Below are 24,395 nucleotides of genomic sequence, written 5' to 3' on the forward strand. Positions count from 1 at the left end.
TTTAATTAATCTATTCCATATACTCGATTAAATTTTGCTTTCGTATTTTCTGCTCAGTTTACAGTTCACATCTCAACGAACACTAAACGAAATTATGTAAATAGCAAATTCTTCGTGAAGGAGCAATAAATTTCAACTGTGTTTTGCATACGAAATTTTTGCTATATTTCTGAGACTAAAAAAGTACATATGTATATTAGGGTGGTCCCTATAAATGAAATAAAGGAATTTTTACAGTGTCATCGCTTCAGATAGTAATAATTAGGCCAACAATATCAGATATATACTTTAGTTCCGATGGGAGACGGTTAAAGGGTGGCGCACAGTGGTTAAAGCTAAGATTTTAGTTTCAGCTAGCAAAACCAGTTCATAAAATAAACTTGCCAACAACAAGGAGTAGATCTGGTAAAAGCAAACAAACCAAAGTACCACTGTCCAAAGAATAACAAGTAAGGAAGGCTAAGTTCGGGTGCAACCGAACATTACATACTCAGTTGAGAGCTGTGGAGACAAAGTAAGGGAAAATCACCATGTTGTAAAAAGAACCTAGGGTAACCCTGGAATGCGTTTGTATGACATGTGTATCAAATGGAAGGTATTAACGAGTATTTTAAGAGGAAGTGGTCCATTGTTCTATAGATGGACGCCATTTAGGGATATCGCCATAAAGGTGGACCAGGCCTGACTCTAGAATTTGTTTGTACGATATGGGTATCAAATGAAATGTGTTAATGATAATTTTAAAAGGGAGTTGGCCTAAGTTCTATAGGTGGACGCCTTTTCGAGATATCGCCATAAAGGTGGACCAGGGGTGACTTTAGAATTTATTTTGTACGATATGGGTATCAAATGAAAGGTATTAATGAGTATTTTAAAAGGGCGTGGGCCTAAGTTCTATAGATGGACGCCGTTTCGAGATATCGCCATAAAGATGGACCAGGGGTGACTCTAGAATTTGTTTGTACTATATGGGTATCAAATGAAAGGTGTTAATGAGTATTTTAAAAGGGCGTGGGCCTTAGTTCTATAGGTGGAAGCCTTTTCGAGATATCGCCATAAAGGTGGACCGGGGGTGACTCTAGAATTTGTTTGTACTATATGGGTATCAAATAAAGGTGTTAATGAGTATTTTAAAAGGGCGTGGGCCTTAGTTCTATAGGTGGACGCCTTTTCGAGATATCGCCATAAAGGTGGACCAGGGGTGACTCTAGAATTTGTTTGTACGATATGGATATCAAATGAAAGGTGTTAATGAGTATTTTAAAAAAGAGTGGGCCTTAGTTCTATATGTGGACGCCTTTTCGAGATATCGCCTTAAACGTGGACCAGGGGTGACTCTAGAATTTGTTTGCACGATATGGGTATCAAATGAAAGGTGTTAATGCGTATTTTAAAAGGACGTGGGCCTTAGTTCTTTAGGTGGACGCCTTTTCGAAATATCGCCATAAAGGTGGACCAGGGGTGACTCTAGAATTTGTTTGTACGATATGGGTATCAAATGAAAGGTGTTAATGAGTATTTTAAAAAGGAGTGGGCCTTAGTTCTATAGGTGGACGCCTTTTCGAGATATCGCCTTAAACGTGGACCAGGGATGACTCTAGAATTTGTTTGTACGATATGGGTATCAAATGAAAGGTGTTAATGCGTATTTTCGAAATATCGCCATAAAGGTGGACCAGGGGTGACTCTAGAATTTGTTTGTACGATATGGGTATCAAATGAAAGGTGTTAATGAGTATTTTAAAAAGGAGTGGGCCTTAGTTCTATATGTGGACGCCTTTTCGAGATATCGCCATAAACGTGGACCAGGGGTGACTCTAGAATTTGTTTGTACGATATGGGTATAAAATGAAAGGTGTTAATGAGTATTTTAAAAAAGAGTGGGCCTTAGTTCTATATGTGGACGCCTTTTCGAGATATCGCCTTAAACGTGGACCAGGGGTGACTCTAGAATTTGTTTGTACGATATGGGTATCAAATGAAAGGTGTTAATGCGTATTTTAAAAGGGCGTGTGCCTTAGTTCCATAGGAGGACGCCTTTTCGAAATATCGCCATAAAGGTGGACCAGGGGTGACTAGAATTTGTTTGTACGATAGGGGTATCAAATGAAAGGTGTTAATGAGTATTTTAAAAAGGAGTGGGCCTTAGTTCTATATGTGGACGCCTTTTCGAGATATCGCCATAAACGTGGACCAGGGGTGACTCTAGAATGTGTTTGTACGATATGGGTATCAAATGAAAGGTGTTAATGCGTATTTTAAAAGGGCGTGGGCCTTAGTTCTATAGGAGGACGCCTTTTCGAAATATCGCCATAAAGGTGGACCAGGGGTGACTCTAGAATTTGTTTGTACGATATGGGTATCAAATGAAAGGTGTTAATGAGTATTTTAAAAAGGAGTGGGCCTTAGTTCTATATGTGGACGCCTTTTCGAGATATCGCCATAAACGTGGACCAGGGGTGACTCTAGAATTTGTTTGTACGATATGGGTATAAAATGAAAGGTGTTAATGAGTATTTTAAAAAAGAGTGGGCCTTAGTTCTATATGTGGACGCCTTTTCGAGATATCGCCTTAAACGTGGACCAGGGGTGACTCTAGAATTTGTTTGTACGATATGGGTATCAAATGAAAGGTGTTAATGCGTATTTTAAAAGGGCGTGTGCCTTAGTTCCATAGGAGGACGCCTTTTCGAAATATCGCCATAAAGGTGGACCAGGGGTGACTAGAATTTGTTTGTACGATAGGGGTATCAAATGAAAGGTGTTAATGAGTATTTTAAAAAGGAGTGGGCCTTAGTTCTATATGTGGACGCCTTTTCGAGATATCGCCATAAACGTGGACCAGGGGTGACTCTAGAATGTGTTTGTACGATATGGGTATCAAATGAAAGGTGTTAATGCGTATTTTAAAAGGGCGTGGGCCTTAGTTCTATAGGAGGACGCCTTTTCGAAATATCGCCATAAAGGTGGACCAGGGGTGACTCTAGAATTTGTTTGTACGATATGGGTATCAAATGAAAGGTGTTAATGAGTATTTTAAAAAAGAGTGGGCCTTAGTTCTATATGTGGACGCCTTTTCGAGATATCGCCTTAAACGTGGACCAGGGGTGACTCTAGAATTTGTTTGTACGATATGGGTATCAAATGAAAGGTGTTAATGCGTATTTTAAAAGGGCGTGGGCCTTAGTTCTATAGGAGGACGCCTTTTCGAAATATCGCCATAAAGGTGGACCAGGGGTGACTCTAGAATTTGTTTGTACGATATGGGTATCAAATGAAAGGTGTTAATGAGTATTTTAAAAAGGAGTGGGCCTTAGTTCTATATGTGGACGCCTTTTCGAGATATCGCCATAAACGTGGACCAGGGGTGACTCTAGAATTTTTTGTACGATATGGGTATAAAATGAAAGGTGTTAATGAGTATTTTAAAAAAGAGTGGGCCTTAGTTCTATATGTGGACGCCTTTTCGAGATATCGCCTTAAACGTGGACCAGGGGTGACTCTAGAATTTGTTTGTACGATATGGGTATCAAATGAAAGGTGTTAATGAGTATTTTAAAAAGGAGTGGGCCTTAGTTCTATATGTGGACGCCTTTTCGAGATATCGCCTTAAACGTGGACCAGGGGTGACTCTAGAATTTGTTTGTACGATATGGGTATCAAATGAAAGGTGTTAATGAGTATTTTAAAAAGGAGTGGGCCTTAGTTCTATATGTGGACGCCTTTTCGAAATATCGCCATAAAGGTGGACCAGGGGTGACTAGAATTTGTTTGTACGATAGGGGTATCAAATGAAAGGTGTTAATGAGTATTTTAAAAAGGAGTGGGCCTTAGTTCTATATGTGGACGCCTTTTCGAGATATCGCCATAAACGTGGACCAGGGGTGACTCTAGAATTTGTTTGTACGATATGGGTATAAAATGAAAGGTGTTAATGAGTATTTTAAAAAAGAGTGGGCCTTAGTTCTATATGTGGACGCCTTTTCGAGATATCGCCTTAAACGTGGACCAGGGGTGACTCTAGAATTTGTTTGTACGATATGGGTATCAAATGAAAGGTGTTAATGCGTATTTTAAAAGGGCGTGTGCCTTAGTTCCATAGGAGGACGCCTTTTCGAAATATCGCCATAAAGGTGGACCAGGGGTGACTAGAATTTGTTTGTACGATATGGGTATCAAATGAAAGGTGTTAATGAGTATTTTAAAAAGGAGTGGGCCTTAGTTCTATATGTGGACGCCTTTTCGAGATATCGCCATAAACGTGGACCAGGGGTGACTCTAGAATTTGTTTGTACGATATGGGTATAAAATGAAAGGTGTTAATGAGTATTTTAAAAAAGAGTGGGCCTTAGTTCTATATGTGGACGCCTTTTCGAGATATCGCCTTAAACGTGGACCAGGGGTGACTCTAGAATTTGTTTGTACGATATGGGTATCAAATGAAAGGTGTTAATGAGTATTTTAAAAAGGAGTGGGCCTTAGTTCTATATGTGGACGCCTTTTCGAGATATCGCCATAAACGTGGACCAGGGGTGACTCTAGAATGTGTTTGTACGATATGGGTATAAAATGAAAGGTGTTAATGAGTATTTTAAAAAAGAGTGGGCCTTAGTTCTATATGTGGACGCCTTTTCGAGATATCGCCTTAAACGTGGACCAGGGGTGACTCTAGAATTTGTTTGTACGATATGGGTATCAAATGAAAGGTGTTAATGCGTATTTTAAAACGGCGTGTGCCTTAGTTCCATAGGAGGACGCCTTTTCGAAATATCGCCATAAAGGTGGACCAGGGGTGACTAGAATTTGTTTGTACGATATGGGTATCAAATGAAAGGTGTTAATGAGTATTTTAAAAAGGAGTGGGCCTTAGTTCTATATGTGGACGCCTTTTCGAGATATCGCCATAAACGTGGACCAGGGGTGACTCTAGAATTTGTTTGTACGATATGGGTATCAAATGAAAGGTGTTAATGAGTATTTTAAAAAAGAGTGGGCCTTAGTTCTATATGTGGACGCCTTTTCGAGATATCGCCTTAAACGTGGACCAGGGGTGACTCTAGAATTTGTTTGTACGATATGGGTATCAAATGAAAGGTGTTAATGCGTATTTTAAAAGGGCGTGTGCCTTAGTTCCATAGGAGGACGCCTTTTCGAAATATCGCCATAAAGGTGGACCAGGGGTGACTAGAATTTGTTTGTACGATAGGGGTATCAAATGGAAGGTGTTAATGAGTATTTTAAAAAGGAGTGGGCCTTAGTTCTATATGTGGACGCCTTTTCGAGATATCGCCATAAACGTGGACCAGGGGTGACTCTAGAATGTGTTTGTACGATATGGGTATAAAATGAAAGGTGTTAATGAGTATTTTAAAAAAGAGTGGGCCTTAGTTCTATATGTGGACGCCTTTTCGAGATATCGCCTTAAACGTGGACCAGGGGTGACTCTAGAATTTGTTTGTACGATATGGGTATCAAATGAAAGGTGTTAATGCGTATTTTAAAAGGGCGTGGGCCTTAGTTCTATAGGTGGACGCCTTTTCGAAATATCGCCATAAAGGTGGACCAGGGGTGACTAGAATTTGTTTGTACGATATGGGTATCAAATGAAAGGTGTTAATGAGTATTTTAAAAAAGAGTGGGCCTTAGTTCTATATGTGGACGCCTTTTCGAGATATCGCCTTAAACGTGGACCAGGGGTGACTCTAGAATTTGTTTGTACGATATGGGTATCAAATGAAAGGTGTTAATGCGTATTTTAAAAGGGCGTGTGCCTTAGTTCCATAGGAGGACGCCTTTTCGAAATATCGCCATAAAGGTGGACCAGGGGTGACTAGAATTTGTTTGTACGATAGGGGTATCAAATGGAAGGTGTTAATGAGTATTTTAAAAAGGAGTGGGCCTTAGTTCTATATGTGGACGCCTTTTCGAGATATCGCCATAAACGTGGACCAGGGGTGACTCTAGAATGTGTTTGTACGATATGGGTATAAAATGAAAGGTGTTAATGAGTATTTTAAAAAAGAGTGGGCCTTAGTTCTATATGTGGACGCCTTTTCGAGATATCGCCTTAAACGTGGACCAGGGGTGACTCTAGAATTTGTTTGTACGATATGGGTATCAAATGAAAGGTGTTAATGCGTATTTTAAAAGGGCGTGGGCCTTAGTTCTATAGGTGGACGCCTTTTCGAAATATCGCCATAAAGGTGGACCAGGGGTGACTCTAGAATTTGTTTGTACGATAGGGGTATCAAATGAAAGGTGTTAATGAGTATTTTAAAAAGGAGTGGGCCTTAGTTCTATAGGTGTACGCCTTTTCGAAATATCGCCATAAAGGTGGGCCAGGGGTGACTCTAGAATTTGTTTGTACTATATGGGTATCAAATGAAAGGTGTTAATGAGTATTTTACAAGGGAGTGGGCCTTAGTTCTATAGGTGGATGCCTTTTCGAGATATCGCCATAAACGTGGACCAGGGGTGACTCTAGAATTTGTTTGTACGATATGGGTATCAAATGAAAGGTGTTAATGCGTATTTTAAAAGGGAGTGGGCCTTAGTTCTATAGGTGGATGCCTTTTCGAGATATCGCCATAAACGTGGACCAGGGGTGACTCTAGAATTTGTTTGTACGATATCGGTATCAAATGAAAGGTGTTAATGAGTATTTTAAAAAGGAGTGGGCCTTAGTTCTATAGGTGTACGCCTTTTCGAGATATCGCCATAAACGTGGACCAGGGGTGACTCTAGAATTTGTTTGTACTATATGGGTATCAAATGAAAGGTGTTAATGAGTATTTTACAAGGGAGTGGGCCTTAGTTCTATAGGTGGATGCCTTTTCGAGATATCGCCATAAACGTGGACCAGGGGTGACTCTAGAATTTGTTTGTACGATATGGGTATCAAATGAAAGGTGTTAATGCGTATTTTAAAAGGGAGTGGGCCTTAGTTCTATAGGTGGATGCCTTTTCGAGATATCGCCATAAACGTGGACCAGGGGTGACTCTAGAATTTGTTTGTACGATATCGGTATCAAATGAAAAGTGCTAATGAGTATTTTAAAAGGGCGTGGGCCTTAGTTCTATAGGTGGACGCCTTTTCGAGATATCGCCATAAACGTGGACCAGGGGTGACTCTAGAATTTGTTTGTACTATATGGGTATCAAATGAAAGGTGTTAATGAGTATTTTACAAGGGAGTGGGCCTTAGTTCTATAGGTGGATGCCTTTTCGAGATATCGCCATAAACGTGGACCAGGGGTGACTCTAGAATTTGTTTGTACGATATCGGTATCAAATGAAAAGTGCTAATGAGTATTTTAAAAGGGCGTGGGCCTTAGTTCTATAGGTGGACGCCTTTTCGAGATATCGCCATAAACGTGGACCAGGGGTGACTCTAGAATTTGTTTGTACTATATGGGTATCAAATGAAAGGTGTTAATGAGTATTTTACAAGGGAGTGGGCCTTAGTTCTATAGGTGGATGCCTTTTCGAGATATCGCCATAAACGTGGACCAGGGGTGACTCTAGAATTTGTTTGTACGATATGGGTATCAAATGAAAGGTGTTAATGCGTATTTTAAAAGGGAGTGGGCCTTAGTTCTATATGTGGACGCCTCTTCGAGATATCGCCATAAACGTGGACCAGGGGTGACTCTAGAATTTGTTTGTACTATATGGGTATCAAATGAAAGGTGTTAATGAATATTTTAAAAGGGCATGGGCCTTAGTTCTATAGGTGGACGCCTTTTCTAAATATCGCCATAAAGGTGGGCCAGGGGTGACTCTAGAATTTTTTGTACGATATGGGTATCAAATGAAAGGTGTTGAATAAGTATTTTAAAAAGGAGTGGGCCTTAGTTCTATATGTGATCGCCTTTTCGAGATATCGCCATAAACGTGGACCAGGGGTGACTCTAGAATTTGTTTGTACTATATGGGTATCAAATGAAAGGTGTTAATGAGTATTTTAAAAGGGAGTGGGCCTTAGTTCTATAGGTGGATGCCTTTTCGAGATATCGCCATAAACGTGGACCAGGGGTGACTCTAGAATTTGTTTGTACGATATGGGTATCAAATGAAAGGTGTTAATGAGTATTTTAAAAAGGAGTGGACCTTAGTTCTATATGTGGACGCCTTTTCGAGATATCGTCATAAACGTGGACCAGGGGTGACTCTAGAATTTGTTTGTACTATATGGGTATCAAATGAAAGGTGTTAATGAATATTTTAAAAGGGCATGGGCCTTAGTTCTATAGGTGGACGCCTTTTCTAAATATCGCCATAAAGGTGGGCCAGGGGTGACTCTAGAATTTTTTGTACGATATGGGTATCAAATGAAAGGTGTTGAATAAGTATTTTAAAAAGGAGTGGGCCTTAGTTCTATATGTGATCGCCTTTTCGAGATATCGCCATAAACGTGGACCAGGGGTGACTCTAGAATTTGTTTGTACTATATGGGTATCAAATGAAAGGTGTTAATGAGTATTTTAAAAGGGCGTGGGCCTTAGTTCTATAGGTGGACCCCTTTTCGAAATATCGCCGTAAAGGTGAGCCAGGGGTGACTCTAGAATTTTTTTGTACGATATGGGTATCAAATGAAAGGTGTTAATGAGTATTTTAAAAAGGAGTGGGCCTAAGTTCTATAGATGGACGCCGTTTCGAGATATCGCCACAAAGATGGACCAGGAGTGACTCTAGAATTTGTTTGTACTATATGGGTATCAAATGAAAGGTGTTAATGGGTATTTTGAAAGGGAGTGGGCCTTAGTTCTATAGGTGGACGCCTTTTCGGAATATCGTTATAAAAGTGGACCAGGGTTGACTCTCGAATGCGTTTGTACAATATGGGTATCAAACGAAAGGTGTTAATGAGTATTTTAAAAGGGCGTGGGCCTTAGTTCTATAGGTGGACGCCTTTTCGGAATATCGTTATAAAAGCGGACCAGGGGTGAGTCTAGAATGCGTTTGTACAACATGGGTATCAAATGAAAGGTGTTGATGAGTATTTTAAAAAGGAGTGGGCCTTAGTTCTATATGTGGACGCCTTTTCGAGATATCGTCATAATCGTGTACCAGGGGTGACTCTAGAATTTGTTTGTACTATATGGGTATCAAATGAAAGGTGTTAATTAGTATTTTAAAAGGGCGTGGGCCTTAGTTCTATAGGTGGACGCCTTTTCGAAATATCGCCATAAAGGTGGACCAGGGGTGACTCTAGAATTTGTTTGTACTATATGGGTATCAAATGAAAGGTGTTAATTAGTATTTTAAAAGGGCGTGGGTCTTAGTTCTATAGGTGGACGCCTTTTCGAAATATCGCCATAAAGGTGGACCAGGGGTGACTCTAGAATGCGTTTGTACGATATGGGTATCAAATTAAAGGTATTAATGAGGGTTTTAAAAGGGAGTGGCCCTTGGTTGTATATGTGAAGGCGTTTTCGAGATATCGACCAAAATGTGGACCAGGGTGATCCAGAACATCATCTGTCGGGTACCGCTAATTTATTTATATACATATGTAATACCACGAACAGTATTCCTTCCAAGATTCCAAGTGCTTTTGATTTCGCCCTGCAAAACTTTTTCATTTTCTTCTACTTAATATGGCAGATGTCACACCCATTTTACAAAGTTTTTTTCTAAAGTTATATTTTGCATCAATAGACCAATACAATTACCATGTTTCATCCCTTTTTTCGTATTTGGTATATAATTATGGCATTTTTTTCATTTTTCGTAATTTTCGATATCGAAAAAGTGGGCGTGGTCATAGTCGGATTTCGGCCATTTTTTACACCAATACAAAGTGAGTTCAGATAAGTACGTGAACTGAGTTTAATAAAGATATATCGATTTTTGCTCAAGTTATCGTGTTAAAGGCCGAGCGGAAGGACAGACGGTCGACTGTGTATAAAAACTGGGCGCGGCTTCAACCGATTTCGCCCTTTTTCACAGAGAACAGTTATCGTCCTAGAATCTAAGCCTCTACCAAATTTCACAAGGATTGGTAAATTTTTGTTCGAATTATGGCATTAAAAGTATCCTAGACAAATTAAATGAAAAAGGGCGGAGCCACGCCCATTTTGAAATTTTCTTTCATTTTTGTATTTTGTTGCACCATATCATTACTGGAGTTGAATGTTTACATAATTTACTTATATACTGTAAAGATATTAACTTTTCTTTTAAAATTTCCACATTTGGTAATGAATTATCGCACTTTTTCGATTTTTCGAAATTTTCGATATCCAAAAAGTGGGCGTGGTTATTGTCCGATATCGTTAATTTTAAATAGCGATCTGAGATGAGTGCCCAGGAACCTACATACCAAATTTCATCAAGATACCTCAAAATTTACTCAAGTTATCGTGTTAACGGACAGACGGACGGACGGACGGACGGACATGGCTCAATCGAATTTTTTTTCGATACTGATGATTTTGATATATGAAAGTCTATATCTATCTCGATTCCTTTATACCTGTACTACCAACCGTTATCCAATCAAAGTTAATATACTCTGTGAGCTTTGCTCAACTGGGTATAATTAAATCGAAAAAACGCGGATAACGAGGTCTTATGAAATCAAAACATTTCAAAAATTTTACTTAATTTAACATTATCCCACTATAACATGAAAAACTAATTCCGGTTCAATTAAAATCACAAAAATGTATATTTACTCAAATTAGCATACCTCAGAAAATAAACACAATATTATATTTTACCAATTGAAGTATAACTCACAGCAGGCCAACAATTTAAACCTTTACATTCAATGGCAGAAAGTCGAGTTAAAACTTTTTCCCAATTGATATGCTTCCAAATGAAGCTCCGCTAGTCGATTGAGCTTAGTTCAAATTTCCTAGTTTTTTATTTTTTCGCTTAATTACGCATTTCTAAATAGAAATTCAAAACAATTTTTGAAATTCAATGATATAATTTTTATACTCAGTTGAGCAGAGCTCACAGAGTATATTAAGTTTGATTGGATAACGGTTGGTTGTACAGGTATAAAGGAATCGAGATAGATATAGACTTCCATATATCAAAATAATCAGGATCGAAAAAAAATTTGATTGAGCCATGTCCGTCCGTCCGTCCGTTAACACGATAACTTGAGTAAATTTTGAGGTAAATTGATGAAATTTGGTATGTAGGTTCCTGAGCACTCATCTCAGATCGCTATTTAAAATGAACGAAATCGGACCATAACCACACCCACCTTTTCGATATCGAAAATTTCGAAAAACCGAAAAAGTGCAATAATTCATTACCAAAGAAAGCTAAATCGATGAAACTTGGTAGATGGACCTTATGACACAGAATAGAAAACTAGTAAAATTTTGGACAATGGGCGTGGCACCGCCCACTTTTAAAAGAAGGTAATTTAAAACTTTTGCAAGCTGTAATTTGGCAGTCGTTGAAGATATCATGATGAAATTTTGGCAGGAACGTTACTCCTATTACTATATGTACGCTTAATAAAAATTAGCAAAATCGGAGAAGGACCACGCCCACTTAAAAAAAAAATTTTTTTAAGTAAAATTTTAACAAAAAATTTAATATCTTTACAGTATATAAGTAAATTATGTCAACATTCAACTCCAGTAATGATATGGTGCAACAAAATACAAAAATAAAAGAAAATTTCAAAATGGGCGTGGCTCCGCCCTTTTTCATTTAATTTGTCTAGGATACCTTTAATGCCATAAGTCGAACAAAAATTTACCAATCCTTTTGAAATTTGGTAGGGGCATAGATATTATGACGTTAACTGTTTTCTGTGAAAATGGTCGAAATCGGTTGCAGCCACGCCCAGTTTTTATACACAGTCGTCCGTCTGTCCTTCCGAATGGCCGTTAACATGATAACTTGAGCAAAAATCGACATATCTTTACTGAACTTAGTTCACTACTTATCTGAACTCACTTTATCTTGGTATAAAAATGAACGAAATCCGACTATGACCACGGCCACTTTTTCGATATCGAAAATTACGAAAAATGAAAAAAATGTCATAATTCTATACCAAATACGAAAAGAGGGATGAAACATGGTAATTGGATTGGTTTATTGGCGCGAAATATAACTTTAGAAAAAACTTTGTAAAATGGTTGTGACACCTACCATATTAAGTAGAAGAAAATGAAAAAGTTCTTCAGGGCGAAATAAAGAACCCATGAGATCTTGGCAGGTATTACATATATAAATAAATTAGCGGTATCCAACAGTTCTGGGTCACCCTGGTCCACATTTTGGTCGATATCTGGAAAACGCCTTCACATATACAACTACCACCACTCCCTTTTTAAGCTCTCATTAATACCTTTAATTTGATACCAATATCGTACAAACACATTCTAGAGTCACCCCTGGTCCAGCTTTATGGCGATATCCCTAAAAGGCACCCACTCATAGAACTAAGGCCCAATCCCTTTTAAAATACTCATTAACACTTTTCATTTGATACCCATATCGTAAAACCAAAGTCTAGAGTCACCCCTGGTCCACCTTAATGGCGATATCTCGAAAAGGCGACCACCTATACAACTACCACCACTCAATTTTAAACCCCTCATTAGTACCTTAAATTTGATACCCATATAGTACAAACACATTCTAGAATCACCCCTGGTCCACCTTTATGGCGATATTTCGAGACGGCGTCCACCTATAGAACTAATGCCCACTCCCTTTTAAAATACTCATTAACACCTTTCGTTTGATACCCATATTATACAAACGTATTCTAGAGTCACCCCTGGTCCACCTTAATGGCGATATCTCGAAAAGGCGACCACCTATATAACTACCACCACTCACTTTTAAACCCCTCATTGGTACCTTAAATTTGATACCCATATAGTACAAACACATTCTAGAGTCACCCCTGGTCCACCTTTATGGCGATATTTCGAGACGGCGTCAACCTATAGAACTAAGGCCCACTCCCTTTTAAAATACTCATTAACACCTTTCGTTTGATACCCATATTGTACAAACAAATTCTAGGGTCACCCCTGGTCCACCTTTATGGAGATATCTCGAAACGGCGTCCACCTATGGAACTAAGGATTACTCCCTTTTAAAATACTCATTAACACCTTTCATTTGATACCCATATCGTACAAACAAATTCTAGAGTCAACCCTGATCCACCTTTATGGCGATATCACTAAATGGCGTCCACCTATAGAACTATGGCCCACTCGCTCATAAAATACTCTTTAATGCCTTTCATTTGATACACATGTGATACAAACACATTCCAGGGTATCCCTCGGTTCATTTTCCTACATGGTTATTTTCCCTTATGTTGTCCCCATAGCTCTCAACTGAGTATGTAATGTTCGGGTACACCCGAACTTAACCTTCCTTACTTGTTTTAATTAATATTTACTAGAGCATGAAAGTAATACATTGTGCGCCGTCGTGTGGTGGTAGCGTGCACCGCCTACCACACCGAAGATCCTGGGTTCACTTTCCGGGCAAAGCAACATCAAAATTTTAGAAACAAGGTTTTACAATCAGAAGAAAGTTTTTCTAAGCGGGTTCGCCCCCCGGCAGTGATTTGGCAAGCATTCCGAATGTATTTCTGCCATGAAAAGCTTCTCAGTGAAAATTCATCTGTGTTGCAGATGCCGTTCGGAGTCGGCATAAAATATGTAGGTCCCATCCCGCAAATTTTTAGAAAAAATTAAAAGGCGCACGATGCAAAATTGGAAGAGAATCTCGGAGGCTATCGCTCCTTACATTTATTTTTATTATTAAATTCAATTTTCATTTTTCGATTCTGCACTGCGCGATCCTATCAACCGGAACCAAAATTTCTTGCCCTAGGTAAAACGTCTGAAGAGGTGAGACTGGAAAACCTTACATATACAGATATAAATTTAGTTATATGACGAAGATGAACAAACTCTACAGTACGGTTCCCCAATGTTCGCATGGCTCTTAACTACACCAAAGTGATTTCCTGGTAATAAATAACTGTTTTATTTTACGCATGCGCGACACCTACATGTTATTTAATTTTTACCTTTTTTGGTTAACTAAATTCAATTGAATCTCGAAACATCATCTGCGTTTCTTCCATTTCAATGTATTGTTTTATGTCTCTTTTTTGACAAAATGGAAATTTTTTGCCAAATAAAAAGGAAATGAGTAAAGTAAAAAAAAAAAAAATGCACGTATGGCGTACTTATGTACGTGCATTAGGTTAGTCCTTATAAATCAAAGAACGATTTCTTTCCAGTCTCACACCTTCAGGCTTTGGTCGCCCTATATTAATATCTTGAGTCTTTAGATGGTAATCCGAGCTTGAATCCATGTGCAATACGCTTTAGCCGTTTCCAATCGTGAGCAAACTTTATATGTGATATCGCCAACTAACGTATTATTAAGTTTACCCCTACACAATAAAAAATTAGATTCCAACTTATTGAGTATAGAGAAATCTTAACTTGGACCCCTATGCGATACTTGAAGACAAGCAAAGTTCAAGGCAACAGCATCTGGCGAAGAAAGTGTGCTGTATAAAGCACAATGTCTTAGAAGTCCTGCCTTATTTTGGTCGAAACATCTCTGAAACGTAAATGGAAGACAGTCACGCAAAAACCAGTTTCGCACTACAAGGTTAATGCTTACCTCCGAACTTGTGTTAATAGGATGAAGAGCGGGGCAGTTGGCAGCAATTTTTCCACTAACAGTGTTGTCTGAGCATTATGTATTTAGACTAATCAATCAACGATAGTGGCTATTTCAGAACCACCCTTAACTGAACCAGTTAAGAACGCATTCAAAAGGTCTGCAAAGGCAGGCAATATTCATTCATTGGACATCACAATACTAAAATTGTCAGTTGAAAGCGCAGCGGGGGGACAGAATTAGCGCTATTACAGTCTTTAAATGAGCTAGTTGTACGCTAGTTCGGAACTAATGCGATTCGCTGCAGGGATGGTACTTGAGCGCAGTTGGGAGAACAGGAACAGTTCGGCTAGGAGCGTAAAACTATGGGAAATAAAAGAAACCATCCATTGAAAATTCAAAAATGGCAGCAAAGAAGCCAGTATACGAGTATGGCAGGAGTGCAGGTCGGGTGGTAGAACCTCGGACCCGGCGAGCTCTGAAGTATGCAGGTCTCCTCGTTATAAACAATGGAGTATTCCATAGGCTTATTAAGTTAAGTTGATGATACTGTTAGGGATGAGAAAGCCAGAAATGTTAGACATGTTAGAGGGTGTCGCGCGTTACTCTGGTACAACCTCGATCTGAATACTGCAATAGGTTAAACTCTTACTTATACATAATCAACCCCGACATACACAATGCAAGTTCAGAATGTAATCTGTCTCTACATCGCACCAACCATCTTCTCAATGCAATGTTGAGCCACCACCACCACCTATTGGATAGGTAGAAGCACTGCTACAAGGAGAAGAAGAAAACTTCCCTCCCTACGCGATAAAAGGATGTGGTATTCGCGGACTGATCATGACAAAAAAGACTTGGTTTGGCACTTTAGGTATTGGTATAGCAAGTTTTCTTTTCGTTTGTGTCATCTTCCCACGGAAAGCGAGCCCTAAAAGCGCCTGGTAGAGTGTTTATAGTGCAGTGGCGTTAGTGTATTTTGAGGCCTGCGCCATAAAATTGTTTGCAAAAAGGAAGAGAGATTAAAGCCGTAATCTTCCTCTTTTGTGTGTTCGCTGTATGATTACACCTTGTGTGTATGGTTATGTATCATACGACAGCGCAATCGGCTTGATAGAGTAAGGAGCTCCGTCTTCATAAAAGTACTTATTGAATATTTTAAAGCATGTATTTTCGGAGAGTAAGTTCTCCAGCAAAAATCTAGGTTGAGAACAAATATACGATTATTTTTAAAATCAGTCTAATGTGGATAGTTATTGGTGTTGTAAAGCGCTTTTTTATAGCTCGAAAATTTATACCGAAACTTAAATCATAATAGTTAAATAAAGTAAGCTTTCTTAAAAGCTTAGCATTGAAAAATTAAACTTATATCCGGCCTAGCCATAATAAGCATACAAGCATAAAATCGCTACCAAATAAAAAATCGTTAGACTCTATCGATTTTTAATGCCTTCAGATTAACATCATTTGCATGTACTATGTATGTATATAAGTAACCCGTTTTACAGTGTCGATTTTGACCTTCTTGATGCCATCAGATTTAATTTAAACTTTGAAGGACCAATGACAGTAAAATACTGGTTAAGGCAGGGGAATGAGGAGAAGGGACTTTCTGCTTTGTACGACAAGATTTGATTTAAACATTGAAGCTCTTCGTAAACCATTGGCAAGATAATAATTTGACAAGTTCATTGACATAGCTAGAATAAGTGGGGAAGAAGGAAGAAGAGACGGCATGCCATATTATAGTCATTATGGCCAGATTTAATTTAAAGTTGTAGACCAATCAAGGACTGTTGAAAATATAATGACCTAAGAATTTCAAGAGCTAAGATAAGGGAATGAGGAGGGAGAGGGGCTTTCTCGCTTCGCACAGTAAGATTTGCCTTCAGTTGATCATAGTTCTCTCTCGTCTGCACAAAAAATTGCGTTCCACTTCGGAAAGTTTACTAGTCTGCACAGTGGTCGGATCCATAGGCCAAAAATAAAAAAAATCAAAGTGAAAGGTTTGTCATCAAATGTGTCGTTAGAGTCTCTTATTAGAACAGCCTTTTAAAAAGTATATTTGTTTTTGTTGTATTCGAACTGCAGTCTTTAAGAATAGCTTCAAAAGTGAGGTTATGGTATTAGTTGGTTTTTGCAGTGTGAGCAAGTTAAAAATAAAGTGCAAGTTTAATATATTTAAAAATACATAACATATACATAATTGTATTGAAATAAGTAAAAATGAATATTGAAGTCAAAGGTATTTAATTCATTTTGAAATAAGTTTGTGTCTTTAGCTTGTTTTGTTTTTTTCTTATTTAAAATTTCACCAGTGCCTTTATTAGTGTTTATTTGCACAAATATTTCAAATTTAGCTAAAGTTTTAGTTGGGTTCCTCACCGATCCTCACATTGGGACTTATATCTTATTATTAGCCAAAGTTTTAAGATTCTAAAGTGTTAATATCAGCTCCCACTTTCTGCCACTTTCTGCCACTGACTATGGTTTGCGACAGTTTTCTAATAGCATCACCCTGGTGAATTATTGTCGTATGTTATATGTGCTTACATGTAACATACGACATTATTTTATCCAGTCGACGATATGCAAATGTAAACTTTTGTGTGTGTTTGTTGTTTTGTTTTTGTTATGTATGCAAGATCTTTTAATAACTTTAATTTCGTTATTTAACCCTATTTTTAAATCCTAAATTTAAAAAGACCAAACGAATTCATTCTTTGTTTTTTGTATGCATGCGGTGAAAGTGGGTGGTTGTGGGTAGGCATGAAGGTATCACCTGCACCAATTTTATGCAAAAATAATTCTCACATATTTGGAAAGCTGTGACAAAAGTTTCACGTTGATATCTCTACTGGTAGTATTTTTGGCCACCAACTCCATATAAGACCGACCAGTGTGGCCTGGCTAGTAGTGCCTTGCAATCATCGTCAATCATGCTAACTTTGCCGATGATTTTCCGACAGAAAGATGAATATTCCAATATTTTTAATTACCCAAAAGTGTTTGTGGTTAACATACAGCATCGTTAAGGCCAGCTTATCGTAAAAGGCGACTCAAGTCCACAAAACCCAAAAATTCGTGTCGTTATAGAAGTCGTACTCGCAATAGTCGGGCTAGGACAAGACGAAACAAGTAACGGAATTTACGAGACTCATATTCGGAAAAAGACTGCCTTTATCAACAACATATGTACCTTCAAAAAGTGTCTCTGCGGTTACAGTAACAAATATAACAAGGTAGATATCTAATCTAGATACAGTCCTGCAGTCAGAATGATGAGATGGCTGATCCTTCCCTGTTACCGGCTAGCCCTAGCTTCGCTAGGATCAGATAAGAAGCCTTGGGTCAGAAGTGTTGTAATTCTGTTTTCAGTTTTTTTTTGTAGTTTCGTGGAAGGATGAAATGCTGAATACACTGACCGAGATCTCCCGCGAGTAGGATTATTTGAAGGGCTACCCACTAAAGTCTAATACTCGCAATTCCCCGTACTTGGTACATACTTTATCATTACTTCCGCTACGGGTGCGCGCTACGTTATCTCCATGGCTACTCTTTCGATAATTGGCTAGGCAAACATGTTTTCGTTTGCTGAGAAGTATATGCCTCACATATCTACTGACCGTATCCCCGCTGTCTTTTCGGAAAAACATGCTATTGATTACACTGCCCTTGGAAGGTGGCCAAGTGCCTCTTCTACCGCTCTTCGTTGTTGTGCGAAGTTTTAGGATTCGAAGAAGGTGCGACGTACATCATCTTCATTACCGCAGTACAGGGTTTTCAAACTTCCCCATTCTCACACCTGTTTAACAACAACTCGCTTCTCTTCCGCTTTCGTCTCTTTAACAAGAAAATATAACGGTATGATTAACGCAACGACAAATCCAACTTCTGCCGAGACCGTGAGCTTACCTAAATAAATTCGCAGTATTTCTCTGTGTTGGACCAATGTGAGAGCGCTTCTGAGCTTCTTGTGTTTCATTTCATCCGCCCAAATATCAGCACCGCATAAAAGTATAGCAAGCAAGGCTGATGCATGGTTCCTGTGCCTGACTTGGGATGGCTGTGTTTGCCATTAATCTATTCAGGTTCGCTATAGTTTACGTGGCCCTTTTGCAGGCTCCTCGAATGAGCTCCGGAAAGATCCGTTTACTGTCTGGCCTCACCCCAGATACTTCGTTGAGGTTCGTGTTTCTTTGCTGGCCCCCAATCGTCTAATTCCTAATAGTGGGAATCGGCCTCATCGTGAGGATGACGGCTTCCGTTTTTGCTGATCGTGATCAGCCATCCTTCTTTCCACACTACGCATGACCTAGTTAAGCTTAAGCTGTGCTGACCTTTGAGCTGCTCCGCCTATTATCTTTATCTTTCATTATCTTTTTATTATTAGCAACATTATCGGTCTTCCTCTGTGGCATGACTGAGTCCATCACTTCTGCTATGGCATCTATTGTGGTGTGCCCTCTTTGGAAACAATTCTGTCGGTGGGGCAGTCATTTCCCTTCCTCTATTGCTTCAGTGAGGCGTTACTTTAGGAGACTCCTGGGCGATAGGACGAAGTCAATACTAATTTCATGCACATTAAAGTTTGAAGTGGAAACAAATTGGAAGTACAAGTACAAAGTACCGCTCAATATTGGTTAAGTACTTGTAATTGTTAGTGAAGATAACGTTGAAGAGCTTATTAACTAATTTTAAAAGCTATTTTGATCAAATGATTGGACAACATAAAAGTAAAATGTGTTAAAGTTTTTTGTTCTAGTGAAAACGAATATGGGGTATAATTTTTAAGGTAAACAAAGTTTAGAGCAGTGGCAGAGCCAGGAGGGCGTGGCTATAGGGCAAACAATAAATCAGTGCTGCGGCGAGTCTTTCAGACTAACCTCCAACACAACAAAGTGGCGCCGAGCTATTTTACTATTGAGGATAGTTCGGTGTTCGGTGGCTATAATCTAAAGGAAAGGTATCTGCAAAATGTATTATATTTATCAATACATATAATACACAAACCCTGTTATTCTAGCAGTGAAAGATGTCAAATTCGACAAGCACTATCTCATTGCCTTATTTCCATGCACATTATCAAGTCTCTACGGTGGATATTTCTCAAGGCATTTAGTTTACAATGAGGAATCTTCCACATACCCCAAAGTCTGCAGTATGTGGCAGGACGCCCTTGTTGTAAGGGTAATGCTGTGATGTTTTTCCAGGCTTTTGGCATGCTACGTGTGACAGGACGTCACCTCCAACGACATTACAGTGCGAAAAGGGCATATAATATGTATGGAAGGGGGGTTGCCTTTGCTATGACGGGTATGAGAATTCGCATGCCTAGTGGTAGACCTACAGAACCACAGGGAAGATTTTCCATCTATTAATGTTTTTGGATAAACTTACAAGTGGTTTAAAGGGTGGTTTCCCCAGAAATGAATTCAGAGTTTAGTAAGCACTACTCTTCTGAAAGAAGGGTACATATATTTCTTATTCTATTTCTTTTGCGGTATTTTAGTTACGTTTGATCAGCACACATTTTAAAAGCTCTGTAAATATTTATCCTTCTAGTATAGACAGTGGAATAAAAATACCTAATAAAAAATGAAAAATGTCCAAGACATAATTTTGTTGAGGTGGCAATGCTTTTTCTGCATTTGATAAATTCAATCTCAGACAACTAACACAGTTTATGTCAAGTACGTCAAAGTGGAACTACTCTGTTTTGTTGCTCCATTATTAAACTGACCAATCTTCAAACGTAGGGCACCAAAATGAGACCAACCCCTTCTGCGAGATTACCCAAGTCAGCGCCAAAATTAGGCACAACTGTCGGATATTGCATAGCGCTATATGATGGCAGGATTGCAAAGTTCGCACCAAGAATGCATTTCGCTATACATTTAAGAGAAATAAACAACTTATTGGTTGTGAAACCATTTTTTTTTCAGGACTAAATGAAAAAAATCTATAAATTTCGTTGTTGTTGTTAAGCAGGAAGTACTCTATTGCCTAATGTACGAGAACATTTTTAAAGCAATTTATAATTTATTAAAAATTTTAGGGAAAATTGGAACAACGCGACATTAGGACGGACAAGGCGACAGTTGTTTCGATTATATCTTCAAAGCTTTTCCTCTCGGGAATGGTATTCGAACCCGCACTCCTGTGATGGTTGGACTGCTACAAACACACTCAGCCAAAGCCATGCCTGTGTTCTTGTGCAACTTTTCCCAATTGCTTTCTTTGCATACTTTTATTCCTTGGACAGTGCAAACTTTTGTATGTGTGCTTGTGCCAAAGCTACGCTTTGTTGTTGGTAAGTTCAGTTTATGAACTGGTTTTTTGTTCTTTTTATTGAAGTACATGCAATTAACCAATGAAAGTTTATGTTTATTATTAAGCGGGAAGGGCAACAAAGCAAACCCAGTTCATAACATAAACTTACCAACAACAAGTGTAGCAAAAATACAAAAGTTTTAGTGCTCAAAGAATGAAACTATGCAAAGGAGGCACTTGAGAATAGTTGTAGCGAAGGTTCGATCCCCCTCTCGGAAGAAAGAGCTTCGAAGAGATATATAAGGTATATTGGAAACAGCTATCGCCTTGTCCGTTCTTGTACTTTTTCCAAAATATTTGTGATATTCGTTTTCGTTACTCACAATTTTTTTCAAATCACGGCAAGCTCCTTTTTTTAATGCTTGATGCAGTTTATACTTACCAGCAATGGCCATAGTTGATCTTCATCTCTTGTTGGCAGCGCATTTGTGCCTAAACATAGTACGCCTGGAGCCAACATATAACCGATGAGACTACGGCGCAATCCAACTTTCAAAACCACAAAAACTCCAGAGCAAACGGAAAGTGCTTCGACTGCGCCTGCAATGATCTGTGTGCACGAGATAGATAGTTTAAGTGAGTTAAATATTTCATAACTGCGAAAAACTCAAAAATTTTAAAGTCCTCTTTTGCGTAATTTGATGAAACGAGAAACATACCCCAGGAGCTAAAACTGCTTTAGAAAATATAATCATATTGTGGCGAATATTAGAAATTCCGTCACATCACGCTGCACAACCACAACATCAATGTTAGCAGATGAGGCAACATATAGCTACACACACATGTACACTGTAGCAACAAAGTGCGCAGACGACATTACTCACACATGTACACACATACATATTCATAGAAGTCAACAGTAAATGTGAAATGCAGAGATATGAGAGAAGTAAATAAGCAGCTAATCGAGAAGGCGATTCGCGAAAAGTCTAGACCCTGTGAGAAATATCCGAATGAGGCAACTGAGAGTATGTACATATGCAGCGCAGCTTGGGAAAGTTTCAGTTCAGTTTGATTTTAACACGCCATACATTAATTTGTGAAGTTCTACTACCATAGTAGTACTATTAATAAAGGCATTTGGCATATTGAACATTTGAGTTTATTTATTCTACAGTTCATATTGAACATTTGAGTTTATTTATTCTACAGTTCAGTGATAGAGCATGGGTGGCAGAAAGCTTTTAGTATATGCCAAGAGGAAGATATTATGTTATAACCTACGTCCTGGTTTCTGATAGGTGTTTTCAGTTTAGTGCTGGACAAATTCTGGTAACTCATTCAGTCTATGCGAGGTCCTCACTAGCCGGCTCAGTTTAGTCTAACCGAACTTCTTAAGGCTTGACGTAACACTCAAAAATGTTTACCGAATAAAAATTAATCATCAGCTGAATAATCCGAGCGTACTTTAAATAAATTACTCCGTATATTTTACACCCACTTACCGTGTTCAAATATATATCACCGCCTAAACTATTAAAATGTAATGCCAAACCAATATAGATGATTATAAAATTCAGCCAAACAATGATATTCAAACAAGTTGTACGCCAATAGAAGCGATTAAAAACCACCTTCAATGGATTGTTATGAGCTGTGGGATCGGCTTCGTTAACACTCGGATTAATTGCGTCAAAATTGTTGTTATCTCATTCAGCGGACATTATATTAGCGGATGATCTCTGTTGTTGTTGTTCATTGTAACATTTGTTTGTGTTGTTTTACTGTTGTTGATAATTTGGTGGCAGTTTACTATCGTTCAGACGAGCCGAACGCTCGATAAGCGCGTAAAGTTTATTGAGACGTCCATGTGTAAGCAACCAGCGTAGGGACTCTAGCATGCAATACCTGCAGGGAATTAAAAGTGATGACGCCTCTCGATGATTTTAGGACAAAAGGTTTCCTCGAAATAATCGACAATCTTCACAGTGAAATCAAACGACGTGCGAGAGTGTATATGAAAGTTTCAGAGAGATTTGCATTTGTCATCAACTTTTCTCTAAGTGATGGAGACCTCCACGAAGCTATAAATAACTTAGTTCGTTTTCATTCTAGAGATTTGGAAGAATTTTTCATTGAAATGAAACAATTCTAAAGTTACGTGAATTCCAGATACACTGATGCTCAAAAAACTCATAGTCATTTGTATAAGATTCTAATGGAAGATCAATTAGCCGATGTATTTTCTAACAAAGAAATAGCTCTTCGGATTTTTTAACATTAATGATCACAAATTGTTCTGCCGAACGATCCTTCTCGCAATTAAGAAGAATCAAAGCTGCCGAAAGAGCTACAACGCGACAAGAGCGACGCGAGATATTAGGTATACTTTGCACTGAGTCAGATTTATTGAACAAAATCGATATTGATGATATAATTTATGAATTTGCCGAAAACAAATGTAGAAAACGACATGTTTAAAATTTAGATAGTAATTTTATTGATAGTATTACATTGTGACAATAAAATTTTTATGAAAAATATAAATTTGCATTTTTTAATCGAAAAAAGAAGGGAACGGACGTGAAAAAAGGGACCCCAAATTGATGGTTGCCTAGGGCCCCGTTGAGGGTTAATCCGGCCCTGTTTTCATGTAAAATGAAACTCTTTTCATGTTGAATGAAACCTTTTTAAATTCAAGTGAAACCTTTTTTAAACAAACTAAACTTTTTCTAAATCTAAAAATCTAAATTAAATAACTAGTTTTTGAGTCACCTGAAAAAAAAAACCTTTAGAAGAAAGTGGAATTTTTGTTAAAACAAATAAAACGTTTTCGCAGTCAAAAAAACCGTTTTCAACGTAAAGGAAACCTTCTCCAAGCCTTTCTTAAGTCAAGTCAAAGCTTTTTCAAGCCTATTGAAACCTTTTTCGCGTCAAATAAAGTCGTTTTTAAGTCAATTTAAAATTTTTTCAAGTAAAATTAAACCCTTATCAAATCAAGATAAATAGGTGAACTGAAACCTTTCTGAAAACAAACCTTTGAAACTTAGATTATACCTTTCCTAAGTCAAATGAAGCTTTTTTCAGCTCAACTGAAACCATTTTTCAACTCAAATTTATACTTTTTATACTCAGCTGAGCAGAGCTCACAGAGTATATTAATTTTGTTCGCTTAACGGTACTCCATAACAGCGTGAACTAATCGAGATAGATAGGTACATATAGACTTCTATATATGAAAATAATCTGGGGAGGGAAAAAAAATCATTTAGCCCTGTCCGTCCGTCCGCCCGTAAACACGATAACTTGAGTAAATTTTGAGGTATCTTAATGAAATTTGGTACGTAAGTTCCTGGGCACTCATCTCAGATCTCTATTTAAAACAAACGAAATCGAACTATAACCACGCCCACTTTTTCGATATCGGAAATTTCGAAAAACCGAAAAAGTGCGATAATTCATTACCAAAG

The 24,395-nt window shown here is 38.3% G+C and overlaps 1 protein-coding gene across 2 annotated transcripts in view; it reads right to left on the bottom strand.

The window, feature by feature from the left end:
- LOC137251433 (organic cation transporter protein-like) overlaps window positions 1-24,395 on the bottom strand; it is a 224,772-nt gene that overhangs the window by 70,772 nt on the left and 129,605 nt on the right. For both annotated transcript variants that reach the window (XM_067786005.1, XM_067786015.1), the window contains exon 7: window positions 21,365-21,532. In XM_067786005.1, the coding sequence (XP_067642106.1) occupies window positions 21,365-21,532 (168 nt within the window). The remainder of the gene's footprint in view (window positions 1-21,364; window positions 21,533-24,395) is intronic.

The sequence above is a fragment of the Eurosta solidaginis genome, chromosome 1 (assembly GCF_040869045.1).
Source record: "Eurosta solidaginis isolate ZX-2024a chromosome 1, ASM4086904v1, whole genome shotgun sequence".
Classification (NCBI taxonomy): Eukaryota; Metazoa; Arthropoda; class Insecta; order Diptera; family Tephritidae; genus Eurosta; species Eurosta solidaginis.